This window comes from Morone saxatilis, unplaced genomic scaffold (genome assembly GCF_004916995.1).
Source record: "Morone saxatilis isolate NCDOM2014 unplaced genomic scaffold, NCSU_SB_2.0 Contig3, whole genome shotgun sequence".
Lineage (NCBI taxonomy): Eukaryota > Metazoa > Chordata > Actinopteri > Moronidae > Morone > Morone saxatilis.
Window position 1 is genome coordinate 6,128,710 of NW_023339873.1, and position 17,630 is coordinate 6,146,339.

At 39.4% G+C, this 17,630-nt stretch overlaps 1 protein-coding gene across 1 annotated transcript in view; it reads left to right on the plus strand.

Annotated features, from left to right (window-relative positions):
• The window catches only part of LOC118336904 (otoferlin-like), a 20,123-nt gene continuing 2,493 nt past the window's right edge, over nt 1–17,630 (plus strand). The window contains exons 1-44 of the mRNA XM_035673668.1: nt 1–46; nt 475–601; nt 714–768; nt 917–1,048; nt 1,142–1,204; nt 1,310–1,394; nt 1,480–1,639; nt 1,906–2,092; nt 2,228–2,414; nt 2,650–2,873; nt 3,660–3,768; nt 4,001–4,184; nt 4,536–4,656; nt 4,778–4,878; nt 4,990–5,080; nt 5,168–5,284; nt 5,395–5,547; nt 5,671–5,860; nt 6,083–6,207; nt 6,310–6,444; nt 7,416–7,577; nt 7,675–7,794; nt 7,903–8,064; nt 8,182–8,344; nt 8,519–8,592; nt 8,808–8,834; nt 8,946–9,077; nt 9,213–9,285; nt 10,116–10,231; nt 10,394–10,531; nt 10,621–10,752; nt 10,861–10,988; nt 11,096–11,266; nt 11,435–11,595; nt 11,762–11,904; nt 12,022–12,110; nt 12,296–12,394; nt 12,719–12,960; nt 13,181–13,359; nt 13,478–13,578; nt 14,265–14,439; nt 15,810–15,850; nt 15,932–16,099; nt 17,500–17,624. Of these exons, the coding sequence (XP_035529561.1) occupies nt 1–46; nt 475–601; nt 714–768; nt 917–1,048; nt 1,142–1,204; nt 1,310–1,394; nt 1,480–1,639; nt 1,906–2,092; nt 2,228–2,414; nt 2,650–2,873; nt 3,660–3,768; nt 4,001–4,184; nt 4,536–4,656; nt 4,778–4,878; nt 4,990–5,080; nt 5,168–5,284; nt 5,395–5,547; nt 5,671–5,860; nt 6,083–6,207; nt 6,310–6,444; nt 7,416–7,577; nt 7,675–7,794; nt 7,903–8,064; nt 8,182–8,344; nt 8,519–8,592; nt 8,808–8,834; nt 8,946–9,077; nt 9,213–9,285; nt 10,116–10,231; nt 10,394–10,531; nt 10,621–10,752; nt 10,861–10,988; nt 11,096–11,266; nt 11,435–11,595; nt 11,762–11,904; nt 12,022–12,110; nt 12,296–12,394; nt 12,719–12,960; nt 13,181–13,359; nt 13,478–13,578; nt 14,265–14,439; nt 15,810–15,850; nt 15,932–16,099; nt 17,500–17,624 (5,713 nt within the window). The remainder of the gene's footprint in view (nt 47–474; nt 602–713; nt 769–916; nt 1,049–1,141; nt 1,205–1,309; nt 1,395–1,479; nt 1,640–1,905; nt 2,093–2,227; nt 2,415–2,649; nt 2,874–3,659; nt 3,769–4,000; nt 4,185–4,535; nt 4,657–4,777; nt 4,879–4,989; nt 5,081–5,167; nt 5,285–5,394; nt 5,548–5,670; nt 5,861–6,082; nt 6,208–6,309; nt 6,445–7,415; nt 7,578–7,674; nt 7,795–7,902; nt 8,065–8,181; nt 8,345–8,518; nt 8,593–8,807; nt 8,835–8,945; nt 9,078–9,212; nt 9,286–10,115; nt 10,232–10,393; nt 10,532–10,620; nt 10,753–10,860; nt 10,989–11,095; nt 11,267–11,434; nt 11,596–11,761; nt 11,905–12,021; nt 12,111–12,295; nt 12,395–12,718; nt 12,961–13,180; nt 13,360–13,477; nt 13,579–14,264; nt 14,440–15,809; nt 15,851–15,931; nt 16,100–17,499; nt 17,625–17,630) is intronic.

A 17,630-nucleotide genomic window follows, 5' to 3' on the forward strand; every position in this document is an offset into this window, starting at 1 on the left:
ATGAAGCGCAGTAAGCACCGTGGACACAAGGAGGACAGAAACGGAGGTATCAGTAGCTTAGATGGATGACAGAAGATTAGGTCAATTAAGCTAGGAAATCCTGGCTGATATTACAAACTCCAGTTGGCTTACAGCCCCTTTCAGCCCAACTCACCTCATTGGAGAACATTTTGTCAAACCAAATTAGAGATATATTCTTATCCTAATCCGTACTTTTAAGTTTTGAATTTTCTTATTTACGTTTTATTTACCAATGCTGCAGTAGATTAAATACATTCAGCATTACTGCATGTATTACACTTTCTTTCTACTTTTAAATGTGCTTATACTTTCACTTGCAATACCTTGTCACTGACTTTTATAAAAAATATCCAAGGATGAATTTAAGAATAAAACAGAATAAAACACAATGTTTAACTTTTAAGTATTTTAATACAAGTTGTCCTTATTGTTTGCCTTTCATATGATCTCCAGATGAGCCAGCTATTCTGGAGACAGAGAACCTGGATCGTCAGGGCATGTTCATGGGAGGAGGCCCAGATCCTGACACCATCTCACTGGCCTCAGTTACAGCCGTCACCACCAATGTATCAAATAAGAGGCAAGCATGGTTCTGTTCTGTACATATGGCTTCCTTTTTTGTATTGCTATTGTTAGTCATGTGAATCTGTCTAAAGATTCTCACTTATGTCTCACACCTCATTGTCTTATAGATCAAAGCCAGACATAAAGATGGAGCCCAGTTCTGGAAGACCAGTAGATTACCAAGTAAGAGAAATCTTAATCATCATTTCATCCTGAGTCATTGTAGAGTATATTAATGTCCCTGTATTTGCACAGGCGTGGATGATCTTAATTTTTAGTCTGACCCGATTACCTGAATCTCACTGTAAATTACTTTATCATTTAATTTCAGGTCAGTGTGACAGTGATTGAAGCCAGGCAGCTGGTGGGACTGAACATGGATCCAATGGTCTGTGTGGAGATTGGAGAAGATAAAAAGTACACCTCAATGAAGGAATCAACCAACTGCCCATACTACAATGAAGTGAGTCAGCCATCTATATTAATTTCTGTTTGGGGAAAAAAGCTCTCTATGTATCTAAATACAACGTTGTCACTAACTCTTTTCTCTTTCCAGTATTTTGTGTTCGACTTCCACGTCCCTCCAGATGTTATGTTCGACAAAATCCTGAAGTTGTCTGTAAGTTGTTCACTTCAAAACAGTGTAACATAAAACAGATTCAGACAATTTCTTGTTTGCTACAAGACAAGTGTTTTTAATGTGGCAATGATTATTACCCCTTAGGTAATTCACTCCAAAAATCTTCTGCGTAGTGGAACACTGGTTGGGTCTTTTAAACTGGATGTTGGCACAATCTACTCCCAGCCTGGTAAAGAATGATGGAAATCAGCATTGTTGTTATGAGTTGATAGTACTGATATTTAAACTGATTTGTCTCCTCTTTTGTCTTCCAGAACATCAGTTTTACCACAAGTGGGCTTTGTTGTCTGACCCTGATGACATCTCAGCGGGTTGTAAAGGCTACGTCAAGTGTGATATTGCAGTTGTGGCCAAAGGAGACACTATAAAGACTCCACACAAGGCCAATGAATCAGATGAAGATGACATAGAGGGGTAACTAAAAGGGATTCTTTATTTTTCTTAAAATTTGCCAAGAAATGTGTCTTGGTAGACTTCAAATAGTAATCAGTGTGTAGAATTTAACACCTGGTAACATTTGTGTTGTTATGTAGCTTAATTTATTAACATGATGATACTTGCACCATTAATGACTGAAGTATCAATCAACATTTAAGCATTTAAACTTAATGGAAAAAATCCCCTTTTCAGATGTTCACTTGTTTGTCATCTTAGTTTGTTGTGTCCCATTTCTGTTTCAGCAATCTCTTATTGCCAGAGGGGGTGCCGGCAGAGCGACAGTGGGCTCGTTATTATCTGAAGATCTACAGGGCTGAGGGACTTCCGAGAATGAACACCAGCATCATGGCCAATGTCAAAAAGGCCTTTATAGGGGAAAATAAGGACTTGGTTGATCCTTATGTCCAAGTACAGTTTGCTGGTCAGAAGGTAAGTAATACTACGGATCCCGAACATTCATTGCCCTCTGTTTTTGTGTGTTTCATCTGACCCAGGTCATGACAGCCACATCAATTACAGTTGAGTTGATTCAAATATAGCTCTGATTGTAATGTCCGATTACAGGGGAAATCATCAGTTCAGAAGAGCTGCTATGAGCCTATCTGGAATGAGCAACTTGTTTTCACTGAGATGTTTCCACCACTGTGCAGGCGCATGAAGATCCAGATCCGCGACTCAGATAAAGTGAATGATGTTGCTATAGGAACACACTTCCTTGACCTAAGGAATATTTCCAATGATGGGGACAAAGGTGATATGTCAATATTTTCATTCTGAATTTGTGAAACATTGTTTTGACATGGACAGAAGCTAGTGCCTTTTAAGATACAAGGAAGCTCTTCGCCAGGTTAATTGTTATCCCATCCATGGTTCTTGATCTTGCATCAATCTACTCATTGCTGTTGAAAGCATCTGTCAGATTGTACCATTCCAACCATAATTTTCAAATTATCAGATGCAAATTATATTTATTTATTATCTTTCAGGCTTCCTTCCCACACTGGGACCTGCCTGGGTTAACATGTACGGCTCCACTCGTACATACACCCTGATGGACGAGTACCAGGAGTTAAATGAAGGACTTGGAGAGGGAGTGTCCTTCAGGGCCCGTCTGCTTATCAGCCTGGGTGTGGAGATCCTGGACCCCTCCTCACCTGACATTACCAACTCCACAGAGGTGCAGCTGGAGGGAGTACCCAACATCTCAGAGGTGGGTCCCTGCTCAGATGGGCAGCCATGCAGAGGAAGCCAATTGTTACTCCTGCTGACAGGTCGTTGTGCTGCAGTTATTGTGAATTATTAATTATCTTTATTTAGCCCACTTGATGCATTATTAACATGCTCTTTTGCATTCATGTGGCTTCTTTTTGTTGGTACACTAAGTCACACAACTAATTCAATTGGGACCGTAATTCCAACTCCTCAGGGATTCCATTTTCACTGTCTGACAGCTTGTATTACAGGGTTGTCAGGACCACTGCATTCAAAGTTCGACAGCAGTCAAAAGTTGGTGGATTCAAGTGTCTTATGTAGTTACTAACTTCTATTTAAAGGCATCGATCACTGTTTGCAAACACACATTTCAAAATTGACCCTGGCTCAACAAGCGAGATGGTCGAGCCAGCTAGAGATTCCTTTCTGATTGTTTTACAGCAATTACATTGTAAAGCACAAATAAACATGGCCACAGCAACGTACAAATCCTGTAGCCGATGCCATGCTTCATCATAGCTCAGCCCACCCTTGGTCAAACAGACACACAGACCACAGCAAAATAGTACAAAAGTAAACAATACAGGCAGGGTCTCAGCAGATACAGCCACCGCCACACAACTCTAGTGGGTCATAAGTGGTGATTGAGAGGTATTATTTTTGCATGAGTGTATACATTGTTTTTTAGTAAAGTCCTTCTTATTCTGCCTTTAATTAAGACAAAGTGAAGAAAGTGAGATAGTGTTTACTTGTATTTACTCACAGTTGTTTGTCTGTTTCACAGACTGCTACCGGGAAGGTTGAGGAGTTTTTCCTCTTTGGGTCTTTCCTGGAGGCCACAATGATTGACAGAAAGATTGGTGATAAGCCCATCAACTTTGAGGTCACCATAGGTATTTCCTATTACTTACCTATTACATAATGTTCGTAATGTCTCTCACTGTGTCGTTGTGAAATTGAATCCTTGGAAACTTAAGCTCAAATTCAGTGTAATTTGTGAGCAGAATTTAGTGAAAAGTTTTACAATTTACCATAAGTTATTAACATGATAATATTGTAGCTATAATTCAGATGCAGCACATTTACAGTATGGGTATGACTAGTAACATAGTTGCTGTGCGCCAGGTTACTATGGAAACGAGATCGATGGGCTTGCCAGGCCAAAAACGAAGGGGAAGAAGAGGGGAGGAGATGGTGACGAAGAGGAAACTGACCTGATCCACAACTCCAGTGAGGAGGAGATGGATGATGACGAAGACCTGACTTCAGTGGCAACCACCCCTCCCATGAAACCTGTCATCACTGATCGGTAAGAGATAAAAAATTATCATCATAGAGTGACGAGTTAACAACAAATAACTGTAGTTCAGACAGAGATTTATGAACATATCCTACTAAAAAGGAAAAACCTGATCCTAAGCAGTTTCTTGTATTGTGATTTTAAAGTTTAAAGTAATTAAAATACTCCTAAATAGTACTTAATTGTAGAATTGAAGGTGACCTATTTTGTTATTTGTATTAATTGCCTTTGCATATTAAAGTTTCTTTCACACAGTTAGATGCATTTTTATAGCATCAATGCATCTCAAATCAAAATTCCCAGTTGATTTCTCACCCAGGTGATTTCTTTTTTAAATCTATTCCTTATTTGTATCCTCAGAAACTACTTCCACCTGCCCTATTTTGAGAGGAAGCCGTGTATCTACATCAAGAGTTGGTGGCAGGACCAGAGAAGGAGGCTGTACAATGCAAACATTATAGACAACATTGCAGATAAACTGGCAAGTCATACACTTTACCAATAATTTGAAGAGCATATTATTATAAAAAGTTAGTTTGTAGTATTCATTTGTCTTTTGGCATTGAATGCACTTTTCTAAACATATTCTATTGCTACTACAGGAAGATGGAGTAAATGATGTGCAAGAGATCATCAAGACAGAAAAGGCCTATCCTGAGCGCAGACTGAGAGGCGTCCTTGAGGAACTCAGCCAAGGCTGCAGGTCTCTATCGTCACAGACTTAAACTACACATTGTAAAAACTAGCTGTTTTGAACATTAAGTTTAAAAGATTCATGTAGACTTTGACGTTAACTGAGTTCCTCTTCTTTCAGTCAGTTTCTTTCGCTGGCAAACAAGGACCAGAACCAGTCTGGCAGAACCAAACTTGACAGGGAGAGACTGAAGCTGTGCATGTCAGAAGTGGTACGTCAACTATAAAGGAGCTTTGTCTTTTTATGATCGTTAATATTTGTAGTGTCTTGCTAAATGCTGTGCTGTTGCTGGGTTTAGGAGAACATCGGCCAGCAAGCTAAAGCCATGAGGTCACAGGTGAAGAAAAGCACAGTGAGAGATAAAATCAAGCTTGCTCACAACTTCCTCACAAAGCTGCGCTTCCTGGCTGATGAAGTAAGATCTACAACATTATGTCTGCCATTTACAAAGGGTTTTGTTTCTTGTACATGCTTGATTCATTGTTCTCATTTCATGTTTAATGTGAGCGATCTTTCTTACTGCAGCCTCAACACAGCGTTCCTGATGTTTTCATATGGATGATAAGTAATGGGAAGCGCATTGCTTATGCACGTGTTCCTTCCAAAGACATCCTTTATTCCACTACAGAGGAGGAGAAAGGAAAGGAATGTGGGAAAGTCAAGACAATCTTTCTGCGGGTGAGTTTACACTAAATATTGTAAAATATATAGCTTGAATGTTGCATGAAATTCTCTTAAATTTTCCATAACCAGGCTGTTTTGCCATGATTAAACAATTTAGTTTTTCCTCATGTACTAAAGATCCCTGGTAAGAAAGGTTTTGGGCCTGCTGGCTGGACAGTCCAGTCCAAGATAGAGATTTATCTGTGGCTGGGCCTAAATAGACAGCGCAAAGACTACTTGAGCGGCCTGCCTAATGGATTTGAGGAAAATAAGTTGTCCAAAGGACCTGGTCTGCCCTGCTCACCTCCCATCAGCCTCACCTACATGAGTAAGACCATCAACCAATTCAACATTTCTTCCATGTTAACATAACACACAGTCTGAAATAAAGGCTATACTATTAAAATTAGATATTCACTATTTAAAACAGACAAAATCATATGATGTTTAGAGATCTAAAATTAAGATAATTGTTATGTCTGTAAATGCATGGCACACATAAGTGTAATTGGAGTTATTGATTCATGTATGAGCGTCTTTCTGTCCACAGTGAAACAGATCTTCCAGCTGAGGGTCCACATGTATCAAGCTCGCAGCCTGTTTGCTGCTGATAGCACAGGTCTGTCTGATCCCTTTGCAAGAGTCTTCTACTCAACACAAAGCCAGGTCACTGAGGTGAGCACACTCAAAAGGCTTTTTAGGAAGCCAGCGGTCAGCCTAAAATATGATTTATTGTATAACAGATGTTGCATCTGTATTAAATGTTTTGTTTCCCAGATCCTGGCTGAGACATTGTGCCCAACATGGGACCAACTCCTGGTCTTTGAGAATGTGGAGTTGTTTGGAGAGGCCACCGAACTCAGAGACGACCCTCCTATTATTGTCATTGAACTCTATGATCAAGACACAGTGGTAAGCGTTGAAATAGACGCCTGTCTGTTTCCATTTGTAATGATGTAAGAAAACAGTCTACCTTTGCACAGCTTGAATTTCCAGATAGCAATCGTCTATTCTTATCATCGTAATAATTTAAGAGTCTGCCTGTCTTTCACTTGAAATGTAAGACTAAACATGTCACTCAGTGAGTCTAAAACCAGCGTGTGATATGCCCTTAATTATTTGTTTTACTATTACGCTTTCATAAGTTCAAGGGTTTAGTTGATTTTAAGGACTTTTTGAGATGCACCGCTTTTGTTAGTGTCAATAGCAGCCTAATATGAATTATATTTGAAAGAATGCTTTTGCTGACTGTCAATTCTATATTTGCTCCTGGAATTAACACCATTGTTTTGGATGACCCTTTGGATAAGTAGAGTGTGGATTCTGATGGCTTGATATACTGTTGCAGCACTGTAATGTGTGCAGAGTAGATTGTTTTGAAAGGCATGCAAGAGGAATAAGATATGTCCATAAGGATAGATGGACCCTCCTTCATCAGTTTATGCCTGTTGCATTCCTTTAACTGACATTTTGTGCTTTTTTGTATGTGGCCAACAAAGAAATGTGGACTCTTCTTAACCACTAACTGCAAGAGAGATATACTATTAGATTTTTTTTAAACAAGTAATCATTCAGTTATCTTTTGACATAATTACACGTCTGTTTTGCAGTTCACTGGTTATTATAGGTATATTGCTTTTTTTTAACTTTTATCTTCAATGGTTTTTTTATGCAGTCTAGAAACATGTGCATCTCAAGCCATGTTTCTTCCAGCTGATAGGACAGATCAAATAAGTAATGACTACACATAAGTGACCATGTAATGTGAACACTGATGGATTGGATATTGTAGGCTAAAAAGACCATTCTTTCAAATATTCAAACCCGAATTCATGCTTAACTATGTGGTATGTTTAAGGTTTCATTTACCATTATGCTTCCAGGGTAAAGCTGACTTCATGGGCAGAACATTTGCCAAGCCTGTGGTCAAGATGGCGGACGAGCACTATGGTCCCCCACGCTTCCCTCCCCAACTGGAGTACTATCAGATCTACCGTGGGAATTGCAGTGCTGGAGAAATGCTGGCAGCCTTTGAACTGCTGCAGGTTAGGTCATCAGATACAGAGGGTACTGTTTAAAGGACTAAAGTTGTCAGATCATGTTAAAAAACAATTTCTAATGCTTTCTTGTGTCGTCTGTTAGATTGGCCCCAATGGGAAAGCTGACCTGCCTCCCATAGACGGTCCCACAGATATGGACCGCGGCCCAATCCTGCCTGTACCACTGGGGATCAGACCAGTACTCAGCAAATACAGGATTGAGGTGAAGACTTTGTTTTAGCACCAGTAGGATTTTATTTATTAGCAGCAAAATGTATGTGATGAACAAAAGTAAAAAACAACAAAATATCCCAACCCTTATATCCTTCAGGTTTTGTTCTGGGGCTTGAGGGACTTGAAGAGGGTGAATCTGGCCCAGGTGGATCGGCCTCGCGTGGACATTGAATGTGCCGGAAAAGGAATACAGTCTGCACTCATCCCCAACTACAAGAAAAACCCGAACTTCAGCACTCTTGTCAAGTGGTTTGAAGTGGTATTTTATCATTTAAATTACTCCGTTCATATTTATTGGCTTATAGTCATATATCATGCACATTAGAATAGAAGCATTTCATTTATTGCTGATTTAATTCTGAATTTTGTGTGTCAGGATTTGCCTGAGAATGAGTTGCTTCACCCACCGCTGAACATCCGAGTTGTGGACTGCAGGGCTTTTGGCCGCTACACTCTTGTTGGCTCCAATGCCGTCACCAGCCTGCGCAAGTTCATCTACAGGGCAACAGACAAGCAGGCCAACAACTGGTGCACTACAGGTATAAACTAATACCTGGAGACATATTACACCCTAGTGCATTTAAATGACATTATTGTTACTTATGTTAGTGATCCAAATTAAAAAGATAAAGTACAGTATTTGTCTGCCTGTGTGCAATCTGCATGGTTGATTATGTAGATGGACACATTCACGTTATTTGTTTATCTTTCAGAGGAAATTATTGTTGTCAACATGGAAAGTGAGACTGGTTTTAAGAAGATGGATACTGTGGTCAAACTAGACTCTGTAAGTTTTCACTTACACAAATTTAATGTAACCTTTATTTAAAAAATTAGAATGATAATAATTCTCACTAAAGAATATGTTTAAAACAGACAGCCTGACAAACAGCATTGGTAAAAAGTAAACAAATCAGATAATGATTATGAAAACTATTTTGCAATTGTACAGAAGAATATAGTCATATAATTTAATATTATGCAATCTGCTCCTCTACCCAGTGCTCTGATGCTGTGGTCAAAGTTGAGGTAAGCAAAGTGCTCCACACCTAACCCTAATCAAAATTAAAAGATTTTGTGCTGTTGCAAGAACCTCTTAAGCTTTACTGACAACATCTTTAATGCATCCTGTATAAAAAGGACGATGATAAGGATGGAAAGGGGAAAAAGAGAAAGAGGAAGAAGGGTGATGAGATTGAAGAGGAGGAACTTGACGAGAGCATGTTGGACTGGTGGTCCAAGTATTTTGCCTCCATTGAAACTTTGACAGAGGTGAGTAACAGGAAAACAACACATCCATTTTGAGTCTTGAGTCAACTCCGATCTTGATCAAAGTATCTTTTGGGACAGTGAATCTTGTTGTGGTCTTGGTAAATCCAGCTGAGAAATTACATTCTGCTCCTGCAGATTCTCAAGGCTAAAGAAGCTGCTCTCTCTGATTCAGAGGACAAAGATGACATGGACATTGCAGATGGTGGAGGTAAAACCAGATAACAAGACCGGTGTTTTGTCATCATCAGTTTCAAAGTTTTATATTACCCAGCATGCTTTTGTGTACGTCTGTGTCAGCCCTAAACCAAGTACTCCTTGTCTTAATGTGGCCGAGTATTAAATCTGTGATGTGTCATGTATGGTCTTAAAACAGAGAGGAAAATGACACAAAATGCACTCAGAGACTTTCTTTGTTGTTGATCAATTATAAGCTCACTAACTCTGATTGTTGTTTCCTTCTACAGTGCAGTAGTGAACCTCTTTGATCCTCATAGCCCAAGAATGCCTCCATGTAGATGATGACATGAATCTAAATTTCCATAATGTGGGACAATCCCTTTTTCTCTCCCATATATGCTTATATTAGCTATATGCTTGCCATGAAAGTTGTCAACGAAAAAGGACAGAAAAAGAAAAACACAAAAAACGCTATTTGATAACATGATGGGATTATTTTAGTGATTTGAAACATGTTTGATTCTGTGCTGAGCCATTATAAGTAGTCAACACTGGTGCATATTACTGTCTGTTAACTTTGACACGACTTGGCTGTGGATGATAATGATAAGAACCAGTCAAGTTAATGAGCTTTATGGAGACTACACAGCTGCCTGCCTGGAGGATCCTGTCACACCACCAAGTATCCCCACTGAACTGTATACAATTCAATAGTATACAATTCAATGGTATGCTTGTTGTATGCAGTAACAACTGGTTTTGGCAACTTTCATGTGGAATTCATGTCTCGAGTGCTCTGCTCCTTCATCCCCCACTCCGCTCCCCCTCTTTACTCCGTCCTCACTGCTAACCTGTACTCAGATATCAAACCTGATGACTCTCCTGTGAAAGGCACCAGGAGAGGAAAAGGAAAGAAGGAAAAGAAGAAGCTGGCAGATCCGTTTGAGAAGAAAAAGCCAAAGCTGGATGAGCTGAAGGTACTGGACTCCTGAAAAACTATTCTCATTCAACCTGTTGTGTATTTGTACTTTTTGGTTGTAGATGACAACATGGTGCAGGTTGAAGTGTAACCTGGAAAAAGTGCCACATTGTTAGAAAAAAATAGTTATGCTTTGATTATTTTTGTGTTCTCAAACAAGGTGTACCCTAAGGAGCTGGAGAGTGAGTTTGACAACTTTGAGGACTGGCTCCACAGTTTTAACCTGTTCAGGGGAAAAGGTGGCGATGATGACGACCAAAACGTGACCGATGAGGACAGAATTGTTGGAAAATTCAAAGTAAGAACAGAATGTCTAAGTTATTCTTTCAGTTACATCAATTGTATATTGTTTGCAATATAAACATCTATTTGTCTGTATCCCTTTAGGGCTCAATGTGCATGTACAAAGTGTCGGATGACGTGCCCAGAGACATGAGCTTCGACTCCAACATGGGAATGTTTCAGAACATTCCTCACAACGATCCCATTAATGTCCTTGTCCGCATCTATGTTATCAGGGTACGTGTTCTGCACTTTGCTGCATTTTAATGAGAATACTGTTGTAGATATCTCAGGAGACGCCCAAATTACCCATTCCATTCCTGTGTTATGCTGTGTTTTTGGCAGGCAACTGATCTGCATCCAGCTGACATTAATGGGAAAGCTGATCCATACATTGCAATCAGACTGGGAAAGACAGAGATCAAAGACAAAGAGAACTACATCTCAAAACAGCTGAACCCTTTGTTTGGCAAGTAAGTAGAAGGGCTTCATTTATGAGTAGTCTCATTACTTTTATGATCTTACAAAGTTGTAGAAGCATGTTTTAAATATGCATGAAAACAAATTCCCATCTTATCAGGTCCTTTGATGTGGAGGCCACATTTCCAATGGATTCCACCCTCACTGTGTCAATTTATGACTGGGACCTGGTGGGAACCGATGATCTGATTGGAGAAACCAAAATTGACCTTGAGAACCGTTTCTACAGCAAACACAGAGCCACATGTGGTATCACAAGTAACTACGCCATGTAAGAATCAAAGACTGAACTCGCTGTAGCACACATATGTTCAATGTTTTTGTTTTTTACTTGAATGTAGTGTCTTAACCTGTTTTATAAGTAAGGTATGTTTTATTACATATTGTAGGGTTATCATTTATATAATGCATTTCTTGGTGGTTTTGCTCTTTTCTGTAGCCATGGTTACAATGTGTGGCGGGACCCAATGAAACCCACCCAAATTCTGGCTAAACTGTGTAAGGATGGCAAACTGGATGGGCCTCACTACGGCCCTGGAGGAAGAGTGAAGGTGGAGAACCGTGTCTTCATGGCACCGACTGAGATAGAGGATGAAAACGGTATAAGTTAATTTCACTAAAAACCTATTTGTTTCTCCCACTGAATTAAACAAATCAACCTACCACAAAGTCAGTATTATTTGCATGATTTTACTTATTGAAAAATAGAACAGTGTGATTTCAAATTAGGATTAAACCACATGGATTATTTGATGATATTTGTCAGGTCTGAAGAAGAAGACAGATGAACACCTGGCTCTGACCGTGTTGAAGCACTGGGAGGAAATCCCACGGGTCGGCTGCAAACTTGTCCCAGAACATGTGGAAACCAGACCACTGCTCCACCCTGATAAACCAGGAATTGAACAAGTATGTTCATTCAGTGTACTCATGTTGCCTCAACCCCAGCTAACTACACCTTTTTAACAGAGACTCTTTAGAGATTGTTTGCATACTTTTAGACCTTGTTTGATAAATTGCTTTTAGGGGAGAATCGAGATGTGGGTGGATCTGTTCCCTAAGGATTTGACTGCACCTGGCCCCGCACTTGACATCGCACCAAGAAAACCAAAGAAGTATGTTCTCTAGTCAAACCAAAGTCATGTTACAGCTTTTACCTACACTATACGCTGTTTTAGCCAAACAGGAGTGTTTTTGAGTATTTATCTAAATAATTGTTGATGTTTGATCAGTGCTTTCTGATTCTTATCATTACTGATTCGTGTTTCATCATATATGTTGTATCTTTGCTTGTGTCCAGGTTTGAACTGAGAGTGATCGTCTGGAACACAGATGAGGTCGTTCTGGAGGATGATGATATCTTCACCGGCGAGAAATCGAGTGATATATTTGTGCGAGGGTAATTACAAGCTCTGTGTTTTGATTTTTTTATGTTTTGTATTTTTGCTAATTTATCCCTGTCTTGTAACTCACCTGGTTTGCCCCATGTACTAAAGTCCTGAGCCCTTACCGCAGCAGCCTGGGTTTGATTTCAACCTGTGGCCCTTTTGCTGCAGGTCATCTCCTCTCTCTCTCATCACCTCCTCCTGTCACTCTTCAACTGCTGCTCTATCAAACAAAGGCAATAAAAAGCCCAGAAAAACAATGAAAACAACCAATTATGAAAAACAATGCTTGCTTTATTGAAGATTGTGACTCTATCCTACCCCTGTTCCTGTAACAGCTGGTTAAAAGGGCAGCAGGAGGACAAGCAGGACACAGATGTCCACTACCACTCCATTACTGGGGAGGGCAACTTCAACTGGCGCTTTGTCTATCCTTTCGACTACCTCATGGCTGAAGAGAAGATCGTCATCTCAAAAAAAGAGTCCATGTTTGCCTGGGATGAGACTGAGTACAAGATCCCAGCTCGTCTTAATCTGCAAGTGTGGGACGCTGACCATTTCTCTGCAGATGACTTCTTAGGTGCAGTGGACAATCATTTATAGTAACATTTGGCTTCATGAATCAATGTTAATGCCACAGAATTAAAACAGATGTGACTAATTTGGTGAATTAAGAGCTTTGTTGAAAAAGAAAATCCCCTTTAAAGAATGAAAATTTTAGAGTGTAATGCATCAAACATTTTTTACTGCTTATCATTTATCCCACCATGCCAGTTAAGTTAGATAATGTCTCTTTGTAGGTGCAATTGAACTGGACCTGAACCGTTTTCCACGTGGTGCGAAGACTGCCAAGCAGTGCACCATTGAGATGGTGACAAATGAAGGAGACATGCCCATGGTCTCCATCTTCAAGCAGAAGAGGATCAAAGGCTGGTGGCCATTTGTGGCCAGAAACGAAGAGGACGAGTTTGAACTCACGGTAGGTGAAAGTGAAGAGTGACCACGAACTGTTGGTCACGACTGCAAAAACTAAAAGGCATCAGAGTTGTCTTAATAGATTACACGCAATTGAGGATGGTGTTGTTGTCCTTTTTTAGGGAAAAGTGGAAGCAGAGTTGCACCTTCTGACAGGAGAGGAAGCAGAGAGAAGCCCAGTCGGCGAGGGACGCAACGAACCGGAGCCACTGGAGAAACCCAAGTATGAAGAATGTTCTGTTGTGGCCCAACTGAACATTTTTTTTTTATTACACACTCCTTTGATCTGTTTTCTCAGTCACATTGTTCACACTATGGCTTGGCTGCCTTTCACTCTTGTTACAAACACACGGACACACAAATGTACATATCCCACATATTGTAAACATATTGTTCAGCTCGACTTAGAAGAAAGCTCCAGAAAGTGGTCTAGTGCGAAACAGTCCAGAAATATCTAAATAAATCCTGAGATAAATAAAATCATAATAAATACATGAATATAAAAAGCTAAATCAGTTATAAAGAAGCATGAATTTCTAAACAAACATAAACCAACCATTTTTAAACCATTTTAAAATTACATAATAAAATAATAACCAAAATAAGAAATTTCCTGAAATGAGGAAAGACTTTTGAATGCATTTACTTCAACCAAGTTCTGGATTTATACCTACGATCTTCTTTCTTTACGTGGTAAGTTGCTGTTTCTTCATAACTTTTGTGTATTTCTACCCAGAATCATCTTAAGTTCTCAAAATACTGTAAAGTGTTTCTCTGTCTTGCTTTTGGCGTCCATGTATCAGTAATGTCAACAAAATGTACATTTAAATTGAACTTAGAAAGAGAGCAACATTAGATTAATATGCTTAAAGTCTGCGTTACTGAACATCTGTGTTTTTGTTCTTCCAGCCGCCCAGACACCAGCCTTCTGTGGTTCCTCACTCCCTTCAAAGCCATACAAAACTTGGTTTGCAACCAGTACAAGTGGCTGGCCATCAAGATTGTCACAGCTCTCCTGTTGCTGGTCATGCTGGCTCTTTTCCTCTACAGCATGCCTGGTTACATGGTCAAAAAAATGCTGGGAGTTTGAGATGTTGCTCAGACACGTCTGCAGAAGGTTCCAGCAGTTTCACTAACCAGATGGCTTCTAACCCTCTCTCTTCCTACTTTCTAGCTACACTTATCCTTTAATCAGAGCAATTAGAAATCTATTTAGAGTCAGTGAAATAATATTCATATTTTGTTTCATAGTTAGTTGAGTATCAGAATTGGTGTATCCAAATAAAATGTGACCAGAAAAACTACTCTCAAGCACATCTGAAAAATAAGCCAAAGTTTTCAGTTCAGTCTACACGTGGTAGTAAAGATTTGATTTGTCTGTCCGCATTAAATATATTGAAAGAAGAAGAATCTCTTTCACTACATGCTTCTAAAAGGATGTGTGCATTACAAGATCACAGTATGCAGTTCTTTATAGACATACTACTACATACTACTTGGGGAGTGATAACTTCATTTAATTCCATCATTGAGTGTATTTTACTTCATTAAAAGGTAATGAAGGTAAAACTGCAACTGAAAGCAGCTACAGCAGACTTGGGACCACATTTAGTCATTCCCTGCAGTAAAGCTCACTGCATATGACATTAAATATAGCTTTTATTGTGGTGATACGGAGTTTTATGGAGCGATTTTTGTCAGTATTCTGGTTATGTTTGCACTGATTTATTTTGGTTTACATGAATGTTTATTTGCACTTTAACACTGGACAGAATTTGTGAATAAAGTTGCAAAAAAAATAAATAAACCCAAACAGTTTCTTCCAAGCAATGTGTGGAAATGGGAATTAAAGATCTGAGAAAGATCTAACAGCTCTTAAAAGTTCAGATCTTATTACAATACTCACATGTCCATTATGTACATTGAAAGAGTTCCTGCTCACCATACTGTGGCCGTGAAACTATGTCTTCATAAAGCGACTCCAGTGAAAGAAATGTGGGATAAAAACCGACGTCCTCGTCCGCACAAAAAGGCTTTTAAAAGTTTAGCCAGAGTTATAATGAGGCTTCAGGAGTCTGAGTAGCCGAATCAAGTGTGTGTCTTTCAAAGTTTACATTTTAAGTGTGACTTACACTCTTTGTGTTTTGCTAAATGTAGACAGTAGTAGTAGTAGACAGTAACAAAAAGAGGGAGATTTGTACTTAAAAGACTGGAATATACTAACTACAGCATCATATACCTTTAGCTGAACTTTTAGTTAGCTAGCTGAACTGGATTGTGTCTGCTATTTCTCTCAGTAGAGTCACAAAGAAGTAATTACTTCACTTTATGACCACGATGGACAAGAAAATGAGGAGCCACTATTCAGCCTACAACCATTTAACAAAAGACCTGTCTGTAATAATAGGGCTCAAACACTTGCCTCTCGCTGTTATATGTGTTCTCTTCAACCAGCTTCGGTTAGCAGGTTTCCCCCCTCAGCTGAACAGAGCTTTGTAGGAACATCCTTCTGTGTACATTGTTTTAAACGGTGGCTGTGTTTGGCATTCAGTAACTCTGTCTCTGTGCTCCACCAGCCGCCCAGATGTCGCCCTCCTCTGGTTCCTCATCCCTCTCAAAGCTGCGAAGCACCTTCTGTGCGACCAGTACAGGTGGCTGACCATCAAGATTGTCACTGCTCTCCTGCTGCTCGCCATCTTGGGTCTTTTCCTCTACAACATGCCTGGTTACATGGTGAAGAAAATGTTGGGGGCCTGAGCTAAAACCAGCGGATGTTAACTTTTGTTTTCAAAGGGTGTGTTGTTTTGTGAGGGTTTTGCTATTTACCAATTTGACAAAATAATAAGAGCACTATTACAATAGCGGTACTAACAATGAAACTTGAGTGCATCCATCAAACATATTGCTACTGTTGGTGTGATAACTAAGCCGTTTTTCTTGTTTCTTGAAATGTGGGTTTATTTATTTCCATTCAGTGTTCCACGATTTCTCACCTATAAAAACACAACTATGAAAACACAAGCAGTTAAAAATATTAAAGGTTTTACCGATTTAAAAAACATGAGCATTTTTAGCATTGTTAGCTTGTATTGGAGTTCAAATTTTCTTGCTTGTTTTGTCCTATTTATTTGTCTATGTATGATATTTCAAATTTGTGCATAAATTGACCTCTGAACCATCTTCCCAGTAGTCCTGTCGTCTGTTTACATGTCCTTGTTTGTGTGGTATGTGTTATTATTTGTTACGTATGTATTATTCAGTTCCTCGAGGATTTCGAAGGCTTATTTTGGGATCCTTGCGGCCTGAAATGCCTGATTTCACAGCAGCTTTTCTAAAAGATTGCAATGTATTTCGATGCACTTTTCTGCTATGAAATTGCGTGAGAAAATCAACATTTTAATACTTTTTAAATATTTCATTAAAAATCAAAGACAACTTGTTCCAGTGGTAATAAAATCACCGGTACTTTGGTGACATATGGCTCAACGTTTTGCACAGGAGACTGCTATGATTGATTGAAAGTCGCGGAAAGGTTGACGCGATTGCGCAAAATTGCAAAGTCACGCAGAATTCCCAGGGAATTGTCGCAACAGTGCAACTCCCTGGAGGGACTGATAGTTATTATTTTATCTGTAAGTATAAGGCTTAAACTCATCACTCGGTCTATCGTATGGGTTTCAGATCATACAATCGAGCATCAGTAAGCTTCCTTTTTATGAAAACTTACCCAAAGTAAAAGTACTAAATAGCTACAACTCAAACAATTACTTAAGATACATCACTGTGAAATGACTGCAACCATTTCGATATATAAAAATACACCCAACTAACCAATCCCTTTCCAGTGATGCTCTTCAAAGTTAGGATCATCCTTTCTTCAAAAGTCTGAAGGTAAAGTGTCAAAAAGGTTTAGGTTTAGATTTAGTCATAAACCACCATTGCAACAGACCATTCTGGCTCTTGTTATTCCAAATTTAGTTGAGTATATTGTGTCATCAAAACCCAGTGAAAGCAAAATTAGTAACCTTCAAACGTGGCTGAGAGTAAGTGAATTCTCTCAGGTTGTGTACTTTGTTACCACTCAATGACACATACGTTGTATTTGGTGTGATATTTCTAATGGTTTGTCTCTGTGCTCCACCAGCCGTCCAGACATCGCCCTCCTCTGGTTCCTCATCCCGTTCAAAGCTGCGAAACACCTGGTGTGCGACCAGTACAGGTGGCTGACCATCAAGATTCTCAGTGTTCTCATGCTGCTCGCCATCTTGGGTCTTT